The 22694-nt window shown below is 45.9% G+C and overlaps 1 protein-coding gene across 1 annotated transcript in view; it reads left to right on the top strand.

The window, feature by feature from the left end:
- Nucleotides 1-22694, top strand: part of LOC307222053 (tumor necrosis factor receptor superfamily member 1B-like) — a 39833-nt gene that overhangs the window by 4765 nt on the left and 12374 nt on the right. Inside the window, exons 2-4 of the mRNA XM_079987084.1 lie at nt 13284-13389; nt 17053-17181; nt 19440-19589. Coding sequence (XP_079843210.1) covers nt 13284-13389; nt 17053-17181; nt 19440-19589 — 385 coding nt within the window. The remainder of the gene's footprint in view (nt 1-13283; nt 13390-17052; nt 17182-19439; nt 19590-22694) is intronic.

The raw sequence follows: 22694 nt of genomic DNA, 5'->3' as shown, positions 1-22694 counted from the left end.
ATTAAAATAGATACATATATGTATATTTTCATATACAATAAGCACATAGAAAAGATCAGATGGGTTCAATAGAAACATCACAGTGCCAGCCCTTTCCGTAAAAGTAAGTGACCCTTATAGAGAAGAAAGTTCCAAAGGGATGATTGTGTCAAGCTGCTGATTCTGTAGGTTCACCCTATCAGCCAAAAAACAGGAAGAAGAAGAAGAAGAGTTTGGATTTGATATCCTGCTTTATCACTACCCCAAGGAGTCTCAAAGGGACACGTGTAGCGCTGTGGTCTAAACCACAGAGCCTAGGGCTTGCCTATCAGAAGGTCAGCGGTTCGAATCCCTGCGATGGAGTGAGCTCCTATTGCTCGGTCCCTGCTCCTTCCCTAGCAGGACCTAGCAGTTCGAAAGCACATCAAAGTGCAAGTAGATAAATAGGTACTGCTCCAGCGGGAAGGTAAACAGCATTTCAAGGCGCTGCTCTGGTTCGCCAGAAGCGGCTTAGTCATGCTGGCCACATGCCCCGGAAGCTGTCTGTGGACAAACACCAGCTCCCTTGGCCTATAGAGTGAGATGAGCGCCACAACCCCAGTTGTCCACGACTGGACCTAATGGTCAGGGGTACCTTTACCTTTACCTTTACCTTTAAGGAGTCTCAAAGCGGCTAACATTCTCCTTTCCCTTCCTCCCCCACAATAAACACTCTGTGAGATGAGTGAGGCTGAGAGACTTCAGAGAGAAGTGTGACTAGCCCAAGGTCACCCAGCAGCTGCATGTGGAGGAGCGGGGAAGTGAACCTGGTTCACCCGATTACGAGTCCACTGCTCTTAACCACTACACCACACCACAGCATCACAAGAAGACATTAAAATAATAATCATAGGAGGCTTAAAAAGAACGAATGGTGTAAAATATATTACTTAGTGGAATACAAGGTTCAGATTTCTACCAAACGTACCAGATGTTTGTGCATGTTGCCAAATAAACACATATTTAGTGGGAATGTGCCAACCATGAGATTGTTTTGTCATGTTAATCACAAATGGCCCCTAAGCTGAAGCAAAGGCAGAGAGGTCTATTTCACCGCTGGCGGCATTTATCTTATGAGTCAGATTCCTCCCCCCCCCCCAAAAAAAAAAAATGGCAACAAGCATGACTTTTCCCTTAGAATAACAGGGCGCGTCCTTCCACCTGTGAAATATCACTAGATGAACAGGGTTGTAAGGTACAAGGAACATACTGGTATTTGCGGTAGGGGTGCGACTATGTACACAAGTTCGGGATGTAGGTTGCAATGGAGATGGGTACTGTTGTTGGCCAGCAGGTCACCTTGGATGCTGAGCTATGTCTCTTATTCATTGATGAGAGTGCCAAGGCTATCCTTGCTTCTCGACAATTAATTCTCTCTCTGCTGGCTGCTGCTCGTCTCAAGATCTCTAAACTAAAAAAGGGAAGTAAAGAGGAAGAGGCAAGAATAACAATGCTGGGATTAAATCACGGTTAAGTCGAGGATGAAATCTGTATCTTTTGACATGGGGATGGGGAAGTGGTGACCTTCCAGATGTTGGTGGACTCTGTCTCTCATCAACCCCAGCCAGCTTTGCCCAATGGTCCAGGGATGATAGGAGATGCAGGCCAAGAGCATCTCGGGACCCAAGCTTGAAGAACACTTGTGTAGACAATACTGAGCTAGATGGACCAATGGCCTGACGGAATCTAGCACAGGGAAATATAAGCAGGTCCATGCCCGATCCGGTCCTGCATCAGTTTTCAAAATGCCCTGGGGAACCTGCAAGCAGGACTCAAGCACAAGAACACTTTCTCCTTGTTTCTGGTATTCAGAAGCATTTGCTGCTTCCAGCTGTGGAGGCAAAGCATCGCCATCATTGCTAGTAGCCAGTGATAGCCTGACCCTCCATGAATTTTCCTAATCCTCTTTTAAAGCCGTCCACGTTGGTGCCCATCTCTGCCTCCTGTGGGAGTGACGTCCATAGTCTAACCATGCACTGCATGTGAAAGTCCTTTCTGTTATCTGTCCTAAATCTCCCAACATTCAGTTTTGTTGGTTGCTGAATGTTACAGGGAACCAGGCAGAGGGCCTTCTGGGTAGTGGCGCCCGCCCTGTGGAACACCCTCCCATCAGATGTCAAGGAAATAAACAACTACAGTGGTACCTCGGGTTACATACGCTTCAGGTTACATACGCTTCAGGTTACAGACTCCGCTAACCCAGAAATAGTACCTCAGGTTAAGAACTTTGCTTCAAGATGAGAACAGAAATTGCGCAGTGACGGCACGGCAGCAACGGGAGGCCCCATTAGCTAAACTGGTACCTCAGGTTAAGAACAGTTTCAGGTTAAGAACGGACCTCCGGAACGAATTAAGTACATAACCAGAGGTACCACTGTATCTGACTTTCAGAAGACATCTGAAGGCAGCCCTGTTTAGGGAAGTTTTAAATGACTGATGTTTTAATGTATTTTTAATATCTTGTTGGAAGCCGCCCAGAGTGGTTGGGAAAACCCAGCCAGATGGGCTGGGTAGAAATAATAAGTTGTTGTTGTTTAATAAGTAGCAGTAGTAGTAGTTGTTGTTATTGTGCATTCTAGGAGTTCTAGTGCTGCTTAAGAAGGAGAAAACTTTTCTCTAGCCACTTTTTCCATGCCACACATAATTTTTTTAAAAAAACTTACCCCGTGCCATCTCTTACTTGCTTTTTCTCGAAATTTAAATGCCCCAAACACTGCAACCAGCTCTACAATTCTGTGATTCTGTCTTTCTTTATTTGGGAGTCACTCAATCTCTTTGAACGTTTTGGTTGCCTTGTATGGCTAAGGCAGCTTCTCAAACATGTGCCTGTCTGTTCTCATGGTTTCTTTAGCTGCGATTCCTGCACTGCAGGGGATTGGACTCGATGGGTCCCTTCCAGCTCTTTGATTCTATGGTACGTCTCGTCTCTCCCCCCCCCCGCCCCCATCTGAGCAACGATTTCCCCCTAGAGCTTCCTAGAGCTTACAAGGGAAACTGCCTGCTCAACATTCCCATGAGAACAAGTGGCAATCCCACACACCAATTCCTGAACAAAATGTTTAATTAACAGCTGCCTCCCTGCCAGAATCTTATCTGAGTGAAACAGTTACTTGGAAGGAGTTGGAAAAGAACAATATTTGGCCAGAGGATAACCTCAGCTTTTCGAAACAATGCAAACGTTACCCCAGACTCCCTTCCTATTTCATTTCCTAATACATTTTGCTGTTTGAGGCCGAACCAGAAATGGTACCGTATTTTTCGCTCTATAAGACGTACTTTCTCCCTCCTAAAAAGTAAGGGGAAATGTGTGTGCGTCTTATGAAGCGAGTGCAGGCTGCGCAGCTATCCCAGAAGCCAGAACAGCAAGAACAGCAATCCCTCTTGCTGTTCTGGCTTCTGGGATTCAGAGTATTTTTTTTCTTGTTTTCCTCCTCCAAAAACTAGGTGCGTCTTATGGTCTGGTGCGTCTTATAGAGCGAAAAATACGGTACTTGTGGCACCTCTGCTGCCTCCAAACCTTCCCCACCAGCCACCTTTTGCTCCCTTGCTGTAACTGCAAGGAGGTCTAATCCAGTCTGTGGCTGTTTTCAGGTGTGATTCCATCACTTGGCAGCAAATTCAGGCTGTGCCATTAAAGCTGCTCTGCAGGTCTCCCCAAACAAAGATGCTACACCAGACTTTTTGCAGGAAGGAAAGTGACGGTGAAATGCTTGCTTTGAAGCAACATCACCTCACTTCCCTGCAAACATGTCAGGAGGAACGTTCAATAAGTAGGTCATTTGGGAGTGCCCAAAAATCTGTGCCCTGAAGCACAGAGTTTTATTATTTATTTGTGTTTGCTTCTCAATGCAAATTGACAGACTGGGACCCTAGGACTGTGGATGCTTCCTACCTAGAGGTACTAGGATTGAACCCGGGAGCTTCTGTATGCAGTGCATCTGCTCTAACCACTGAGCTACAACCAGCTTAGCATATGGGTTCCTTTGCAGTGCACTTTTTAAGAGCACCCCTCTGCTCTCTGTGCCACATGAGTGTGGGACCTTCAGCTGCCAAAGTATTCCCACTGCAAACCCCCTTCATTAGTTGAATGGTTCCCTTTTTCTTCCTATATACATAAAAACACAAGGCTGTCGTCACACAGCCCACACAGGAGGATTTGTAGTACCTCATTGCAATCCTGGATCTGCATGAAGGGAGGGAGCAAAAGAGAACATTAAAATTGCATTTTTAAACAATGGCAGGGGTTCGAATAAAGGGGGGTTGGGGGGATACACGTGGGTATGGCGAGCAACATAAGCAGGAACGGTAGCCCCTAGTCTTATACAATTTGATTTATTTCAAAGCTAGTTACAGATTTAGGTTAGGACTGGGCAGACCCCAATCCAAATTATCATTGAGCTACTCACTGCCTTTCAGCTCAGTTCTACCTCGCAGGGTTGTTGTGAGGGCAAGAAAATTGGAAGGAAGCATGTATGCTGCCTTGAGCTCCTTGGAGGCAAAGTGAGGATACCAGTGCAAATAGTTGTGCGGTAATTTTTCCATGCTGAACTGCAGTCTCCCTGCAGCAAAGCTTGCTACCTCCTTAACACCCACACTCATGGTTTGCACAAGGGGGTGGGGGGAAGGTATCGCAAATAGGCGAATTACAGGAAGTGTGACTCAAATCCATCTCTGAAGTGTGACTCTCACGTTAACAGTATCGCTGTGTTTTGGAAAGGGCTAACGTAACAGTTAGGAAATAACAGCGCCTTGCGGTGAGTCATCGCCCCAGAATGAAGAAACCCACAGACAGCTGTGCCAAGTATCAAACAGGCATCTGATCAAGCCAAGGACAGAACAGCATTTGTTGTTTTTTTAGAAAATCGATAAAGATAATATTGGAAACTGCCCTGTGCCAATTGGTCCATGTAGCTCAGTGTTGTCTACACTGACTGGCAGTTGCTCTCCAGGGATTCAGACAGGAACTTCTCCCACCCCTACTTAGAGATGCCTTTAGTGGTTGAACCTGGAGCTTTCTGCATGCAAAGCTGTTGCTCTACTACCAAGCTACGGTCTTTCTTTTAAACGTGAAGTAAGATTCTAGCCCTCATGTTTCTGGAGAAAGGGCTGAATTATACTGAATCAGACAAGCAGCCCACCCAGCCCAGAACTGGCAGTGCTCTTCAGGGTTTCAGGCAGAGGGATGCTGTGTCAACTCAATGCTGCTGCTGATGATAATACTTAGTGTTTATTAAATCTGTATACCACCCTTCACCCGTAGAACTCAGGGCAGTTCACAACATAAAAATACAAGATAAAAAACCCCCACAAAATACATAATCAAAACAAGAACAAACCAATAACCCCACTCCGGTAAACACATTTAAAAGGGTATAGAGTTTATAGGGCAATCTTGGGAGTGACGCCACCTACACCCCACACGTTTTCATGCAGCAGCTGTCAGGGCAGTGGTGCAGTTTAGAACTTCGAATTGTAGAGGTGGAAGGGACCCCAAGAGTCGTCTTATTTTCGATTTTCGAATTTTATTGTTATTCATGTTTTTATACTGTATTTTATGCTGCTTTTATAATTAAGTGTTTTAAAGTGTTTTAAATTTGTTGTTAGCTGCCCTGAGCCTGGTTTTTGAACTGGGAAGGGCGGGGTATAAATAAAATGTATTATTATTATTATTATTATTATTATTATTATTCCGAGTTCCTTCAATGCAGGAATCACAGCTGACAAACAGTGGGCAGTTGGCCATCAGCCTCTGCTTAAATACCTCAAAGGAAGAACATTTTGGTTTTTTCTGAGAGGCCAATGTTCACGCAATTGCCATCTTCCAGGAACTTTGTCTGATAACGGTAACGGGCTTGGCTGAAACCCCAAAGAGCTGCTCTTCATCTCTGATAGTCACCAGTCAGGTGCCTGCTTATCTCATTGCAGAGCCCACCAGAAACCGGGGGAGGACACAAATGGCCACTTGTGCTGATGTTAGAACTTTTCCCAAGTGGACCCCCAAAATTCTCCACCCTACGTGCAGGTGGTTTGGGAGGGTGGCAGCAACTACTTAGCTGAATTTCTCCAGGGTGGAAGGAGAAATTGCCCAATGCCTTCTCAGGCTCACCATTGGCCTCAACACAGCATTGCAAGAGGGTGCCGATCAGGGCTGTTGTGTGGCCTGGGGAGAGTCCCAAGGGCTGTATAGGGATTCCTGGGTCAGGGGGACATTCTTTTCCCAGGCCTGAGGTTAACCACCACGCCATAGCAGACCTTTGGAATGGGCTTTCCCCGCACAAGTGAAATTTGGGTCATGTGTAGGATGTGCATCCAAAAGCCCCCCTTTCGGTGCGACAGCGGCGTTCTTGCACAAGAGTGTGGTCTCACAATGAATCATGCGCTCTGTGTTTCCTAGGCTTCTTCCTTGCCCCTCTCTGTGAGCAAAATGTGACCTGGTTGGTGTTTCTTTCTTAATATCGCTCAATGGACATTTATGTTTTTCGGAGGGAGCAGGGAGCGGAACTTCGTTTCCCTTTTTCATATGTGCAAAATTTTGCTGCTTTGCGCAGCAACCTCAGATATTCTGTTCTTCTTTTTCTTTCTTTCCACAGCCACAGGTTCTGATGTCAGAAAGTGGGTGGCTTCATCACTGTGGTTTTGTCATGCAGCCGGTATGGCTATTCTTTCTGTTGTTTCCTGTCTCCATCTCAGCATATTACCCCCATTTTAGCTGTTACCATTATGTGTTCTGGGTGGGCAGAGTTAGTCAGCCAGTCACCGCTTCTCCCCCTTTCGAGTTACCTTCTCACCTGAAGAGGGGGTCTGGCTAACCTTCTGCTTTCCTCTGTGACCTTGAGGTCTACCACAACTGATCAGCGCAGGGTGGGCTGGTCTCACGTGCGCGAATGAGCAAATCTGTAAGTTTTGGTTCTCTCCGCTCATCACTTTTTCCAGTCTTCAGCTGAATTCTCCACATTTCCACATCAGTTTGCAATTTCATTTCTCTTCTTTTAAAAAAAAAGTCATCGTGAAAATTCACCAGAGTTTTCATCCAAATTTCTTACTGGGGCAGTATTCAGCTACGTACAGTCGTACATTGGAAGTCGAATGGAATCTGTTCCGGAAGTCCATTTGACTATTAAAATATTTGAAAACCAAAGTGTGGCTTCTGATTGGCAGCAGAACATTACACTCCAAGACTGTTTCTCATTGCTCCTCTATAATCCCTTGTGCCCTTGGCATGTAGATTTTTGGTGCACCTGAAGGTGGGAGAGACCATGGACTGTAAACTCAAAAAGTTTGCTTCCTGCCACCTTTCAGACTCCACAAGTGACTTCCCCTTGAGTTGACTTTGACTCATACTAGGAGATACCTTTATGGGCATGATGAAGAGATTCAGTTTCAGGTACTGGGCTGATCCTGACAATAATGCCAAACCATGGCTTGCTGCTACATCAGTGCGTCTCAAGGACTCCAATACTTCCCTTTCCCTTTGCATGCAGTGATCCTCCCTTTCTGCCCAGGGTAGCTGTAGTTTAATGTTTCATCAAAACTGGTAAACCATGGCTTGTTCTTGCCAAGCAGCTCAAGGCTAGGAAGCATGGTTAGGGCTCTCCTAATAGCGAAGGGATAATCAATAGGCATTGAGTAATCCTGAGTGTGCAGCTTGACTTAGTAAGAACATATGGAATGTGGAACAGAGCTATTCCAAGTAGACTAGTATCCTTGGCAAGAAATCCAACCACTACTTGTGAGATGGTCCCCCACAAATGGGCCAGTAGCTCAATGATGGGCCAAGCCCAACTTTCTGCTAATTCTTGTGACATGATTCTCTGTGGTGTCAGTGATCTTCCTTTCGGCCCTGTTTATACACCATGCAGAAGATAAGTACTTTCTGGAAAACCTCAGCCACATCACTCAAATGCATTTATTTAATGCGGTCTGCTTTATCTTTCTCTTTGTTCTTGAATGGAAGATTTCTAGATTAGGAGCTACACTGCTGAATGAGGTTGACTTTTAATTTGACTTTTAATTTTGCAGTGGACCTTGATCTTGTGTGTTCTGTGCAAACCACAAACAGATTGGCCTAAAAATAGTTCAGGCAGCTGCAAAACTCTTCTCTTGCGACGTGCCCCACCCCCACATCCAGCTGCCCTGTTTTCGGTGTCTTAAATAATGTCTGTTCACAGTTGCAAGCCTTGCGGTTTTTCTATTGCTTGCCGCATTTTCCTGAGTGATGCTTGTTGGAGCTGCTGAGCCATGCAGTTAAGAAATGTGAATTTTCATCATCGTCATCATCAATTAATATCATTGACATCAATTTCAACAGTGCTTTGAAAGTGAGTATCCCCATCCCACTTTGCATCTCTGTTGGAACTATTTTTTTTATGTGGAATCATTTTTAAAGGTTGTATCCAGTTAAGGCCCCCTATGCACTACTGTTGAACAGCTCTTACCATCAAGAGGTTCTTCCTAATATTCAGTTCCAAGTCTCTTTTCTTATAATCTGAATCCATTGGTTTGTGTTCTACCTGCTGGAGCAGCAGAAAGCAAGCTTGCTCTATGTGGCAGCTGTTCAACTATGTGAAGATGGCTTCTCAGTCTTCTCTTCTCCAGGATCAAACCATGACACTTCTTCCTCTTCCCTGCTGTGAAATTACCCCTTTAGATGTTCATATGCCAACCACCTTGAACACCAGTAGACGACACTGCCCCTAGGTAAAAAAGGTAAAGGGCCTTTGGCTGGTTAAGTCCAGTCAAAGGTGACTATGGGGTTGCAACACTCATCTCGCTTTAAGGCATAGGGAGTCAGCATTTATCCACAGACAGTTTTCTGGGTCATGTAGGCAGCATGACTAAACTGCTTCTGGTGCAACAGAACACTGTGACAGAAACCAGACCACACGGAAACGCTGTTTACCTTCCTGCCGCAGCAGTACCTATTTATCTACTTGCACTGGTGTGCTTTAGAACTGCTAGGTTGGCAGGAACTGGGACAGAGCAACGGGAGCTCACTCACATCACGCACAGGGATTCAAACCACCAACCTTCTGATCGGCAAGCCCAAGAGGCTCAGTGATTTAGACCACCTTTGCCCCTAGAAAGCAGCCAAGTGGTAGAACCATCATACTAAATCGCTCCGTGGGCTCTTAGCCTATTGCTTCATCTGCTCAGGTTTCTCAGACTTCTGCCATGAAACTGAATGGTGGAAGGTTTAAGACAGTATACAGTAAAGTATACAGTAAAGATGCGGGTGGTGCTGTGGGTTAAACCACAGAGCCTAGGACTTGCCGATCAGAAGGTCGGTGGTTTGAATCCCTGAGACGGGGTGAGCTCCCGTTGCTCGGTCCCTGGTCCTGCCAACCTAGCAGTTCGAAAGCACATCAAAGTGCAAGTAGATAAATAGGTAACGCTCCAGCGGGAAGGTAAATGGTGTTTCCATGCGCCACTCTGGCTTGCCAGAAGCAGCTTAGTCATGCTGGCCACATGACCTGGAAGCTGTACGCCGGCTCCCTCGGCCAATAAAGCGAGATGAGCGTCACAACCCCAGAGTTGGCCACGACTGGACCTAATGGTCAGGGGTCCCTTTACCCTTTACCTTTATTTTACACAGAGCAAAGTGAAATTCCAGAACAGGAGGCAGTAATGGACACCAACGTGAGTGGCCTTAAAGGAGGACCAGACACATTCATGGAGGAGAAGGCCTATTGATAGCCACTGGCCATAATGGCTATGCTCTGTCTCCTCAGCTGGAGGCAGAAATGCTTTTGAACCCCAGTTCCTGGAAACCACAGGAGTGGCAGGTGCTCTTCTGCTTGGGTGCTGCTTGCGGGTTACCCACAGTCATCTGGCCGCAACTTTGAGAACAGGATGCTGGACTAGATGGGCCATTGGCCTGATCCTGCAGGCTCTTAGGTTCTTAGGCTAATCTATTGCAGCTTCCATTCTTCTTCTCAAAAGGAATTCAAGTTTGTCCTCTTTTTTTCAAATTCTCTCCTTTTTTAAAACTTTCCTAAATGTCATGAAATGCACAAGGCAGACTCTGATGTGCATTGTGATGTTTCACGTGGCCAGCACTGTCTCAGCTCAGCTTGCAATTCCTTAGAAGTTCTTTGAACCGAGAGCAAGCCCCTCTGCTCCAAACTATTTCTGGTTTCAAGCTTAAGCTAAAGTCAGCAACAGCCCAAACCAGACATGCAATCATTCCTTCCTGGGTTTTTCTGAGGGGGCTAACACCCAGAACTGTATTGGTGTCTTGCTCCTCAAAGCGCCAACTTAAACACATTAAAAAGAAAAAGGAAAACAAGTAACTGGATTGTTGCTAGCTTATTTTTTTATTGGCCCACAGCCCACTTAGAGAGAGCTCTTAGTTCTGAATGCTGTTAAATGCCTGTCAGAGAAGTAATTGAAACATTTTCCCTGTGTACTAAAATGACACTTCCCTTTCAGTGCAGATGTTTATCTTGGCTACCAAAGAACAAACTTAGTCAAGTCACTGTGGGGTTTACAGTAAAGCATGGAGGAAGGCTGCCCTTGATTTTGGCCTTTTCCACCTTTTGTTCCTACTTCTGATTTCTCTTATTATCTCCATGCAGATTATGTTTGCACATGTTTATTAGGCTAGCAATTGGCCTAGATAGGTATACAGGAAGCTGCCTTGTACCAAGTCAGAACAGTGGCTCATTTACCTCAGTATTGTCTACACTGACTGGCAGTGTCTACACTAGGGGTCTCTCTCTCTCCCAATTCTACCTGGAGATAGGTAACGGTAAAGGTAAAGACCCCTGGATGATTAAGTCCAGTCAAAGGCAACTGTGGGGTTGTGGCACTCATCTCGCTGTCAGGCTAAGGGAGCCGGCATTTGTCCACAGACAGCTTTCCGGGTCATGTGGCCAGCATGACTAAACTGCTTCTGATGCAACGGGACACCGTGATGGAAACCAGAGTGCACGGAAATGCCATCTACCTTCCCGCCACAGCGGTACCTATTTATCTACTAGCACTGGTGTGCTTTCGAACTGCTAGGTTGGCAGGAGCTGGGACAGAGCAACAGGAGCTCACCCCGTTGCGGGGATTCGAACCACCAACCTTCCGATCGGCAAGCCCAAGAGGCTCAGTGGTTTAGACCACAGCGCCACCTGGAGACGCCAGGGATTGAACCTGGGATTTCTCCATGCAAAGCAGTGCTCTGCTACTGAGCTGCAGCCCTTCTTCCAAGGCAAGGCGGAATCAAGAGAGAAGCAGGAGTGTGTTCATCACCTTTCTGTGAAATGCCTCCTGATTGGCTCTCTAAGGTCTCAGACAGGGAGTCCTACATGGAGATACCAGGGATTGAACTTGGAACCTGAAGTTCTACCACTGAGCTGCTGGGTTTCTAGGTTTTTGGCGGTGGCAGGGTGGGTGTGGGTGGGACAACCAGTTAGAAGCCTCTTGGGCATGTAATTAGGGTGGATTTGATTTAAATCCAATCAATTTAAATCACTAGTCAGTAAGACTTGATTTAATTTTTTTTCTTTTTTACAGAAAGACTCATTTTTGCTGGTATAAACTTAATATTTACAACCAGATGAAGGTTTCATTTTTGGAATAATAAATTTTCAGAGTAGTTTTTACAGTTATATGCAAAATTACTGATTTGGTTATACTATTAGAAATACAGAGATGGAAAATTATGAAATTATTGTGAGGTTTAATACGCTGTTTGTATTTGGACAACTTTTCTGCTGTACTTTATTGGAAGGAGAAAAATAATCATTTCCTTAATAACAATTTATTTAACTCAAACAATAACTCAATAGCGTACATATCCATGTTTGTTAACTGATGTGGTTAAGCAATTTTTTTTAGACTGAGTTTTAGCACATGTGAAACACTTAAAGCAAATCCTTATTTCTTGATGAATAGCCTTTGGACTATAATGTAACTTAAATAGAAAACTAGAAAGATCCCTCCCCCAAAGCATTTTATTTTAAAAATCCAACTTAAATTTTAAAAATCTAATTTTATTTTTTTTTTTAAAAAAAAAAACCCATTGATTTTTATCGACCCTGCATGGAATAAATCTCTTCTTCTCATACCCTCTGTTCTGCGTATTGCGCCGTCAACTATTTCTGAACCATCGTTTCTAACAGCATGAAACTCATACGCACAAGATACTCGAGAGTACCTTTTTGTGGCCTTGTTGTGCCCATAAGAAACAGAAGCGTGTGGAGTCACTTTTTCCCCACACAGCTGCACACTTTGATGCCTTTCAGCAGAGTTATTGATTTCAAGGTGTTGTACTGACCACTTCTATGTTGACTCCTACATTAGGAAGCTTTGGCGCCAGTGATGAGTTTGCCGCAGAGTCCAAGGCCACTTCATTCCCATGCTGCTGTGGTTGCCTGGTCAGTGGTGGCACAGATCAGCTCCCTCATTAATCTGCCAGCACATCCACATGGTTGGCCCTGAAATCCTGTGTATAATGCTGTCTGGAGAGAACACCAAATTTTCTCCAAATCAAAGCCCCAGGGTTTCCGCTTAGAGCAGGGTTTCCCAAACTTGGGTTATGTTCGGACTACAATTCCCATCATCGCTGACCACTGGTCCTGCTAACTGGGGATGATGGGAGTTGTAGTCCCAAAACAGCTAGAGACCCAGGTTTGAGAAACTCTGGCTTAAAGATTGTTGGAACCAGTTGCCTGGGCTCTGGACGCTGTCATGATGAACTCCTGTGCTTCAAGATTCACCATGACACCACCATGGCTGAAATACTAGTTATACCTTGGTCTGCTTGGGTCACACATTAGTTCTGCCCAAGGGTGAACTAGGACTGGATTTGCTATCTCCTATGCCCCTAATCAGTGTCTCACCCTTTCCTGAGGAGCTCAGGGTAAAGGTAAAGGGACCCCTGACCATTAGGTCCAGTCGTGACCAACTCTGGGGTTGCAACACGCATCTCGCTTTATTGGCCGAGGGAGCTGGCGTACAGCTTCCGGGTCATGTGGCCAGCATGACTAAGCCGCTTCAAGTGAACCAGAGCAGCACACGGAAACGCCGTTTACCTTCCTGCCAGAGCAGTACCTATTTATCTACTTGCACTCTGATGTGCTTTCGAACTGCTAGGTGGGCAGGAGCAGGGACCGAGCAACGGGAGCTCACCTCGTTACGGGGATTCGAACCGCCGACCTTCTGATCGGCAAGTTTAACCCACAGGGTCACCCGCGTCCCACAGATCTCAGGGTAGTGATGGCCAAACTCAAGCTTTCTCTCCACTCAAGACCTATTTTCTCTCTTGATCTCTGCAGGTGTCCTCACTACCGTACACCCCCCAGAATCAGAGCCAGTGCCACAATCCAAGCACGGAGCGATATGATGAAGCCACCCGTAAATGTTGCAGCTTGTGCCCTCCAGGTAAATGTTAAGCTGATGCATTCATCCAGCTCATGGGCAACTGAATAGGAAATGGGTGTGTTGATGGAGTTTGTCCACTAGGGCTAATAGAGCCCCATCAAACTCAGTCTTGGTCTCCTCTGAGCCCAACTGCTCTTCTTTCTTACAGCCAGTCCAGGAAGTGGCCCTGTCTGTCGGCTTCCTCCTCCATAGTCTCAGTGTTGCCCTTGCAGGAAGGAGGAAGAGGAGCGGGAGGCAGGCAAAGGTGGAGTTAGTTGTCTCTGCCTGTCATTGCCTCTGGCTCCAGCAGTTGTTGATCTCCCTGCTGTCTGTCCCAGTGGGCATCAGCTACCACTGGCCCTCTCCATGTACAATATGAAGAAACTCCAGGTGTCAGGCAGCAGGAGAACCAACACCCACGGAAGTTTGCCAGGAACTTATAAGACAAGGAAAAGTCCTTACCACTTTCTTTCTATTCAATATTTACAGAGAGAGGCTTGAGAATGCAGCCTCTTCAAATAGTGGTGTTGTCCCGACACCAACCCCCTTTTCTTCCACTTCATTTTTTTATAAAAAAAATAGGTTTTATTAAGACTTTCAACATAACAAATTATCAAAAACATATCATTTTCATTCCCCCGCCATTTCCCCCCTCCCCGAAAAAACCCCCTCCTTCCCACCCCCTACCCCCCAGTTCCCATTCTTCTTTAAAGCCACAGTTGTCCTTGTCTCACAGTTTGTATGTCAGTTTTGCCAGTTCTGCATAGTCCATCAATTTCCCTTGCCACTGTTCTTTTGTGCCTTTTCTTCCACTTCCTCATTCATCAACAGCGCACACACACACCCTTTACGGTTGCCACTTAGGGCCATCTGTCTCCGTGTTCTTTGCTCTCCTACTTTTAAGGCTCGCCGGGTTCTGGGAGATGGTGGGTCTGGAATGCTTTCTAGTGATAACATGTCAGCCAGCTGCTCCTGCTCTGTTTCCTTCTCCTCCTCCTCTCCCATTATTTCCCAAATTTCCCCCTCATCTTCCTCTGAGCTGTGACCTCCCGCAAACCCCTGTTGTAATTCTGAACTGTCTTCTTCTTCTCTGGAAGGGTCTGGCTGGGGAGGTGGTCTCCACCATTCCTCCTCCTCTGCCCAGTCCCTAACACCAGGGGAGCTCTTCCATCCAGCTGTTCTCTCCCCTGCCACCCCAGTTTTTCAAAACTCCGGGCCATGTGCACTCTTCGACAGAAGCAAGTCTTTGCCCTTCCCTCCCCCAGTTGCCAAAATTTGGCTGAACAAGCAAGAAACCAGCGCACAGGGGAAGAGAGCGAGCTTCGCAAAGTGGTGAATGTCAAGCAAATTAGCTGGGTTTCCTGTGTTGCAGGGGAGTCAGTGACCAGAAGTGTGTCTTCCAGAAAGCTCTCAAAGGAGAACTCAAAAGAGAAGTTAAAGGGCAAAGCCTCCTGTTTACAGTGAGCTTTTGCCATATGCACGTTCCCTTAACCCAGAAAAACAAAAAACAAACAAACAAAAGGAAGTGTGATTTTTATAAATGCATGTATGGCAAAGTCTGTGAGCCATCGCATATTGAAAAAATACACTCCACTGATCGCTAAAGGCGTCTATTAAATGCATACTGATCTACAGAACGTAAGAAGCTTGCCCTATTCTGAGCTGCAGTATTGAGCCATGTTACAGGCAGTACTGTCTGTGCCAGCCTCATTCATCCCAGTGGATCTCCGTAAGTTCTGGACTACAATTCCCATCAGGAAAGTGTAGCTTTCAGTCAGTTTGCTACATAGCACAGGCAGCCCAAGAAAACCTTGCAGCCCGTGAAAGACCTACCCTCCTCATCGATTCCATACAGAGAATTCAACCAAATAGCAACTAATATTTGCTTCAGTGCTGGTCTCAGTGCCCTTCTCTACAATGCAACAGATTATTTTAGGGGCTACGGGGCAGGCTGTCTTAGAAGTAAGGGTGCCGCAGCCCCTAGTATCAGCTGCCCAAAGCCAATGTCTCACTCTCCCTAGTGGTGGAGCCAGCCCTGATACAGAGCTCAAAAACAGTGGTGTTTTTCACAGTGTGTTGCAGTCTTTTTGGATTCTGGGAAGCACGGCTTCTAATTCCAATCCACTGATGTAATGTTTTCAAGTGAATCCTGAATCACCTGACTTGACTGTACCCTGGCGGGGGGGGGGGTACATTCATTTAAAACTGAATTTATTCAGCCTTCTTAGTAATTTTTATTTTATTTTAAGAAAAACTTGCAAAGTGGCTTTCGCTGTGTTAGAACAATGCTGCATAAACATTAAAAGTGGCTCTAGCCCTCTTATCCTTAACCCCCATTAAAATGAAACAGAAATAGAAGGGGCAGCCGTGGCAGAAAAAGTGTGATCTAGCAAATGCTCAGAACAGATCCAGCCCTTTTAAGGTCTCCATGCTGACTGTCAACAGCTCCTTGGGGTTCTAGGCAGAGGTCCCTCTTCAAATTATTTATCGTTTTAATCCATAAAGGTATAACAACCATCAAAATATAATAGCAGCAAAATAAGCCAATAGCAGTAACGAAGAGAAAATTATAAGACTACCAAGAGTATATTTCCAGTAGTATTGCACATGTATATCTGGGATATATTGTTTAGAATGCACTCTTGTTGAGTCTGTTGTATTTCTGGAGTTTTAATTAGGATTGCATTCAATGTCAATCCTGCTCAGAGTAGGTGCATTGAAATTACTGGGCATGGCTAACTTAGCTGCATTAATTTCTGTGGCTGTACTCTGGGTAGAACTTAGTCGGCTACATTGCCCACTACAGTCAAGAGTCTTTATCTATTTTCAGTTATAGCAGATTGTTACATGAGCAACGGCTAATAAATATCTAGCCATTTCCCTCTAATCTGCTAGGACCAGACCTTTGACATAACCAAACAGAATGACCAGGCAGAGGTCCTTATAACTGGAAGTGCCACAGATTGAATTTGGGACCTTCTGCATGCAAAGATGATGCCCTGTTGCAGAGCACATCGCTGCATCTCCATACCTTCTGTGTTGCCCTCCATCATTTAAAGACTTGGTCCATGGTGATTTTTCAGACTTTGAATGCAATAGCATTGCTAGCTCAGTGCAGCCTGGCAAAGCACCTATAGGGCTTTTTGAGGTGGTGGTGTACCTTTTGTTAGAAGCTTCCTCCTGGTTTGATGTTCATCACATGGCATTGCTGAACTGGTCCTCAATTGCATCTCAATAAAACCATGCCTGTTTTCTGCTGGGGAGCGGGGCAGTGGGGTCAATTTATTAGTTTCCCGAACTGTTGTTCTAAAAAGTGCAACTGTGACATTACAAAACTGCACGCATAAAAATTCAAAATTCAAAAATGAATTGTTGTTTGGGTTGTGAATAGGAAATTAATTACCAACCCCCCTCCCATGTAATAGGCACTGACTATTCCTATAAGAATTAAGAAATGCCTTTGAGCAAACAGAACTGATTGCAGCACCTGAAGCCTCAAGAAAGAATCTTCTAATCAAAGGTACAAGAGGGCTTTACTGGAATGTTGTAGGAGAATCTTGAAAAAGGACTATGCCAAGTGATATTTGGAGGCCCCCCTTTTAATTCTTCTTACAGTGGAATTAAAACCATTTCTGTTGCTAGCCTCATCCTCTGACAAATATATTTCCCTTGTTTGCATTGCAGGTTCCCGCGTGCTTGAAAAGTGCACTGAGAACACTGATACGAAGTGCGGAGCGTGCAATGAGGGGACGTATACAGATGTCTGGAGCGCAGCTGGACTCTGTTTCAGCTGTTCGCCATCGTGCAAAACAGGTATGTTGAGCTCACTGGAGCTTGCTAGTCTGAATGTGAAGGCCCTGGAGGTGGAAGGTGATAATGCAACACAAGTCCCTTATGCTTATGGGGCCCCCTTCCAGGCACCATTTTTATCATGCATTTCTGGTGATTTGCAGCCATGATGGTATTGGGGCAGTTTGTGCCTGCAAAAATACTGTTTGTGCCTGCAAAAGTTTTAGATCAGACATACTGCTTGATTTCCAATTGGCACACATCCTGTAACTTCCTGCTTCAAGTCCTGTAACTTTTCATACCATAAAAGCCATTTCTCTGATTAGGAGAATAGGAAGCTACCTTATTAAGAGTCAGACTAATGGTCCTTCTAGCTCAGAATTCTCTATATTGAGTGGCACCAGCAGCTCGGGGGGGGGGGGTATTCCCAGCCCAAAGTGGAGAGGCTGTGGGTTGAACATGTGACATTTTGCACACAAACCATGTGCTCTATTACTGAGCTACGGTCCCTTCACTTAAATATCAAGTAAGATTTCAGCCCTCATGGTCCTCAATTGAACGATTATTGCTATTATTAAATTCATATACCACTCACATGCCAAATCGACTTCTAAGTGGATTGTTGTTGGCATCTGCCTGCCTCAAGAGACAATGGAGTGTGCTTCTGGGGGTGAAGTCAAACTGCTGTGTTAGCAGCACTGATGTGACCTCCCCATGCCACAAGCCTAGGCAGTGTGTATGGATGTCCTGGGCTGCCCAAATGACAAGACCCCTGTCTCGGCCTCACCGATGTGGTCCAAAGGAAAGCAGAGCAATACTTTTGGCACCATTCAACCATCTTAGGGACTCTACTCTGGGTTTACCCCTTGGCCTTTATTTCTTACAAAGATATCCCTCAAGGTAACAGAGGTTTAGGATCAGAGTTTTCCTCCTCCTAGATGGGCTACCTTCCCAGGTTGATAAGCCCCATCTGCCCCTCACTTCCCTCTACAGTATGTCCAGAAACTGCCTTCTTGACCATTGGACCCAGTATTGGTTGCGTCTGCTCAATCTGTCGGAGCCTGTCTTCACATGCAGGGGAAATCCCTAACTCACTGAGAGTTTAAGACCCCTCAGCTGCCCTCCCCTGGTTTAGCTAGCCAATCGAAGCCGTTCACAGGGTGTGGCTGCTGCCACATGCTGACAACTTCTAGGAGCTACAATTTTAAAATATCCGCACATAATGAAAATACATAATATTACCCAATACTGCCCACTACTAAAGTATAAAATGAAACAAACCTGTTTTTAAAAAATAACAATTCCAACAGTTACAGTAATTTGATTGAAAAGTTCAGGGCAATGCTTGTCTGAACAGATGTCTCTTCAAGAGCCGGTGGAATGCCAATACTGATGAGAAGAAGAGTTTGGATTTGATATCACTACCCTAAGGTAGTCTTAAAGCGGCTAACATTCTCCTTTCCCTTCCTCTCCCACAACAAACACTCCGTGAGGTGAGTGGGGCTGAGAGACTTCAGAGAAGTGTGACTAACCCAAGGTCACCCAGCAGCTGCATGTGGAGGAGCAGGGAAGCGAACCCGGTTCACCAGATTACGAGTCCACTGCTCTTAACCACTGCACCAAGGCCTCTCATATTTCAGCAGGGATATATTTAGTACAGCAAATTGCCTTATACCAAGTCAGCCCAGTGGTCCATCTATCTCGACATTGCCTCCACTGACTCAAAGTGGCTTGCTAGGATTTCAGACAGGGGTCTCTCTCAGCCCTATTTGGAGATACCAGAAATAGAACCTGTAACCTTCTGCATGCAAAACAGAGGCTCCATTACTGAGCTAGGGGAAGATACAAGGGCCTCCATAGAGCCTATAAAATGCCACTTCCTGTCTCCCACCAAATTAAGTCAAATCCTGTAATCCCTACAAGAGGACGGTCCCTCTCGCCCACCACCTCCTCCCCAATCTCCAGGCATTTGAGTACAGTGGTACCTCAGGTTAAGTACTTAATTCGTTCCGGAGGTCCGTTCTTAACCTGAAACTGTTCTTAACCTGAAGCACCACCTTAGCTAATGGGGCCTCCTGCTGCTGCTGAACCACTGCTGCACAATTTCTGTTCTCATCCTGAAGCAAAGTTCTTAACCCGAGGTACTATTTCTGGGTTAGTGGAGTCTGTAACCTGAAGCTTATGTAACCTGAGGTGCCACTGTATTGGCTTCTTACAGCAAGGACTTGGGTTTCTGCCATTCTACAGCCCCCTAATGTCTTATATTTCCCCCCTGAAATTAGGATTGGTTCAAACAAGGGAGTGCACTCGGGTGCAAGACAGATCATGCCAGTGTCCTCCTCATCACTTCTGCCAGCTGGCCCATTCAGGCACCTGCATATGGTGCAAGTTATACCAGCAATGCCAAAAAGGCTTTGGAGTTGCAACACAAGGTAAATATTTTCTTTCTTCTCCCTAGGGGACAAATGGTGATGGTAGAGAAACAAAAACAAGGGTCTTCTGGTGTCTCAAAGCAGCAGGTGGGGGACCTCAGGCCAACAGGCAGAGTGCAGCCCCCTAGACCTCTCAAAATAGCCTTCAAACCCCTCCTTGGGCCACGTCCCTCACCAGCCCTGCTCTGCACCCTCCTCAAGGGCTTTTGCCTGGCTGGAATCTGCCCCTATTAGTGTTATTGGTGCATGTGGTCCTCCAATTTATCATCACAACAGCCCTGTGAGATAGGTTAGGCAAAGCACTGGGGTCATGTCCACCCAGAAAGCTTCATGGCTGGGCGTGGATTTGAACCCTGGTCTCCCAGGTTGCAGTCCAACACTCTAACCTGGATGGAGAATGGAGAGGCATGTGTGTAAACTTCTGGCTTCGGTGTGACTCGAGATAGGAAATTGATGGTCTTTGGGGACTACATCTGCTGCCAGCCCCAACCAGCAAGGCCGATGGCCAGCGCCTCTGGTTGTTCCCAGAGTTGGTGAGACTCATTTGACGGCATTGAGAAAATACCTTTAAGTGTCATTTTCCCAGTCCTGCGGAATACCCCGCCACTAGAGATTCAGCAAGTGCCTTCTGGGCCAAATGCCTGCTGAAAACTTTTATTTTGCCAGGCCTATTCAGGCAATTAAGAGTACATTCCCGAACCTGATGGTCTACTGATGTTTGTTTTAAAAATTTCTTTTTGCTTTTAAATTTTTATGATTTTATATTTTTTTTGGGGGGGGTTGGTTGTACAGTTTGTGATTTTTTTATATTGTTGTAAACTGCAGTGATTTTGTGTGTGTGTGTATATATATATAAATATATATGTGTGTACAGTGGTGCCCCGCAAGACGAATGCCTTGCAAGACGGAAAACCCGCAAGACGAATGCCTTGCAAGACGGAAAACCCGCTAAACGAAAGGGTTTTCCGTTTTGGAGGTGCTTTGCAAAACAAATTTCCTATAGGCTTGCTTCGCAAGACGGAAATGTCTTGCGAGTTCCTGCGGGGGTTTTTTCCTCCCCCCCCCTTTTCTAAGCCGCTAAGCCGCTTATCAGCTGATCCGCTAATCCGCTAATCCGCTAATAGCGCTAATCTGCTAAACCGCTAATGGGCTTGCCTCGCAAGACGAAAAAACCGCAAGACGAAGAGACTCGCGGAACGGATTCTTTTCGTCTTGCGAGGCACCACTGTATATATATATATATATATATATGTATATGTGTGTGTGTGTTTGTGTGTGTGTATGTGTGCATGTATATAAAAGAATATATATAATATTTGATACAGAGATATTTGAATACGCTTATAAACAAATAAATGATGTGGGTTATAGGCCAGCAACTTCATTCAAATATATATATATAAAATATTTGATACAGAGATATTTGAATATGTTTATAAATAAATAAATGATGCGGGTTATAGGCCAGCAACTTCTCAAAGGGCATAGGCTTCCCCATCCCTGCATGAAATATACCGGGGGTAAACTCTGTTGCTGTACCCACATGACTTAAAACCTTCTGACCTTCTTTCTGTAAAACTGAACCTGGGACCTTCTGCATGCAAAGCAGATTCTCTGCCCCTGAGCTATGGCTCTTCCATAGCTCAATTCCTGAAAGGCAATCAAGGCAGATACAGAGAGAGGCAGGTAGCAAGTCCGCTAGGAATGAGGCTCCAGGAAGCCAAGGAAGCAGAGCCAGAGCAGGCTGGGAACACGAAGGAGCGAAATCTCTGACCCGCATGTTGTAGGCGGTTTTGTTGTTGTGCAAAGTTCACTGGCAGGAAGGGGAAGTTTCCACAGGGACGGGAAAGGGCAGTGGCCGATAATGCAGGGAGAGATTTGGAGCGTGGCAAAGAGCCAGTAAAACTTCTGTGCAGCTCAGGCAAAGAAATGCTAAACTTCACACACACAAAATCTTTGGGAAGCTTATAGGTTACTTTGCAACACCCAAAGTGTCCAAAAAGAGTTCTTAGGCACCGCCGCAACTGTAGTCGTGCAGGATCTCTCCTGAATTAGGCCTCTGGGTGCCAGTTGCGGGCAGCTGCAGGTGGGCAGAGTGCTGTTGTAGAATCATAGAACTGTCGAGTTGGAAGAGATCCCAAGGGGTCATCTAGTCCAACCTGCTGCATCACGGTTCGAGAATCCCCGACAGATGTCTGTCCAACCTCTGTTTAAAACCCTTCAGCAAAGAAGTGGTATCGCAGCGCTTTTAAATAAGTTGTATCCAACTAAGTCCTACTCAAAGTAAAAGGTAAAGGGACCCATGTCCATTAGGTCCAGTCGTGACCGACTCTGGAGTTGCGGCGCTCATCTCGCTTTATTGGCCAAGGGAGCCGGCGTACAACTTCTGGGTCATGTGGCCAGCATGACTAAGCTGCTTCTGGCAAACCAGAGCAGCGCATGGAAACGCCGTTTACCTTCCCACAGGAGTGGTACCTATTTATCTACTTGCACTTTGACGTGCTTTTGAACTGCTAGGTTGGCAGGAGTAGGGACCGAGCAACGGGAGCTCACCCCGTCGCAGGGATTCGAACCGCCGACCTTCTGATCGGCAAGTCCTAGGCTCTGTGGTTTAACCCTCAGCGCCACCCACATCCCACTGAAATCAATTAAGTTCATCAGATCTGTTTATTTCAATTGGTCTGCTCTGAGTACAGCTGACACGGGGGACCACCTGAAATGTACAGGTGCTATTCCTCTCATTGCTTTATTTTAGGTGACAAATTAGCCTGCTCCCCACTTTCCTACGCTTATCCCAGGCTCTAGAACATCTAAGGAGAGACCATCACTTCTGAGGCGGGGTCTGTTCCCCTGTAAGACAGTCTGTGTCGCCTGGAAGCTCTTCCTACTGTTTTGTCAAAGTTTCCTTTCTTATAATTTGAACTGCCATGGGTGCTGCCCTCTGGAGCGACGGAAGACTCATTTGCTCCATCATCTAAGTTGCACCCCTCAAATATCCAAACATGGGCCATCATCAGTTGTGGCTTCCTCCCTCCGCCCCTACCACAAATTCTGGGTGCCTGTAGTTTGTTAAGTGTGCTAAGAGTTATTAGGAGATTTCTCACA

This window comes from Podarcis cretensis, assembly GCF_951804945.1.
Source record: "Podarcis cretensis genome assembly, chromosome: 8".
Classification (NCBI taxonomy): Eukaryota; Metazoa; Chordata; class Lepidosauria; order Squamata; family Lacertidae; genus Podarcis; species Podarcis cretensis.
Note: the sequence above shows the minus strand (reverse complement) of the source record. Positions and strands in the feature narration are given on the sequence as shown.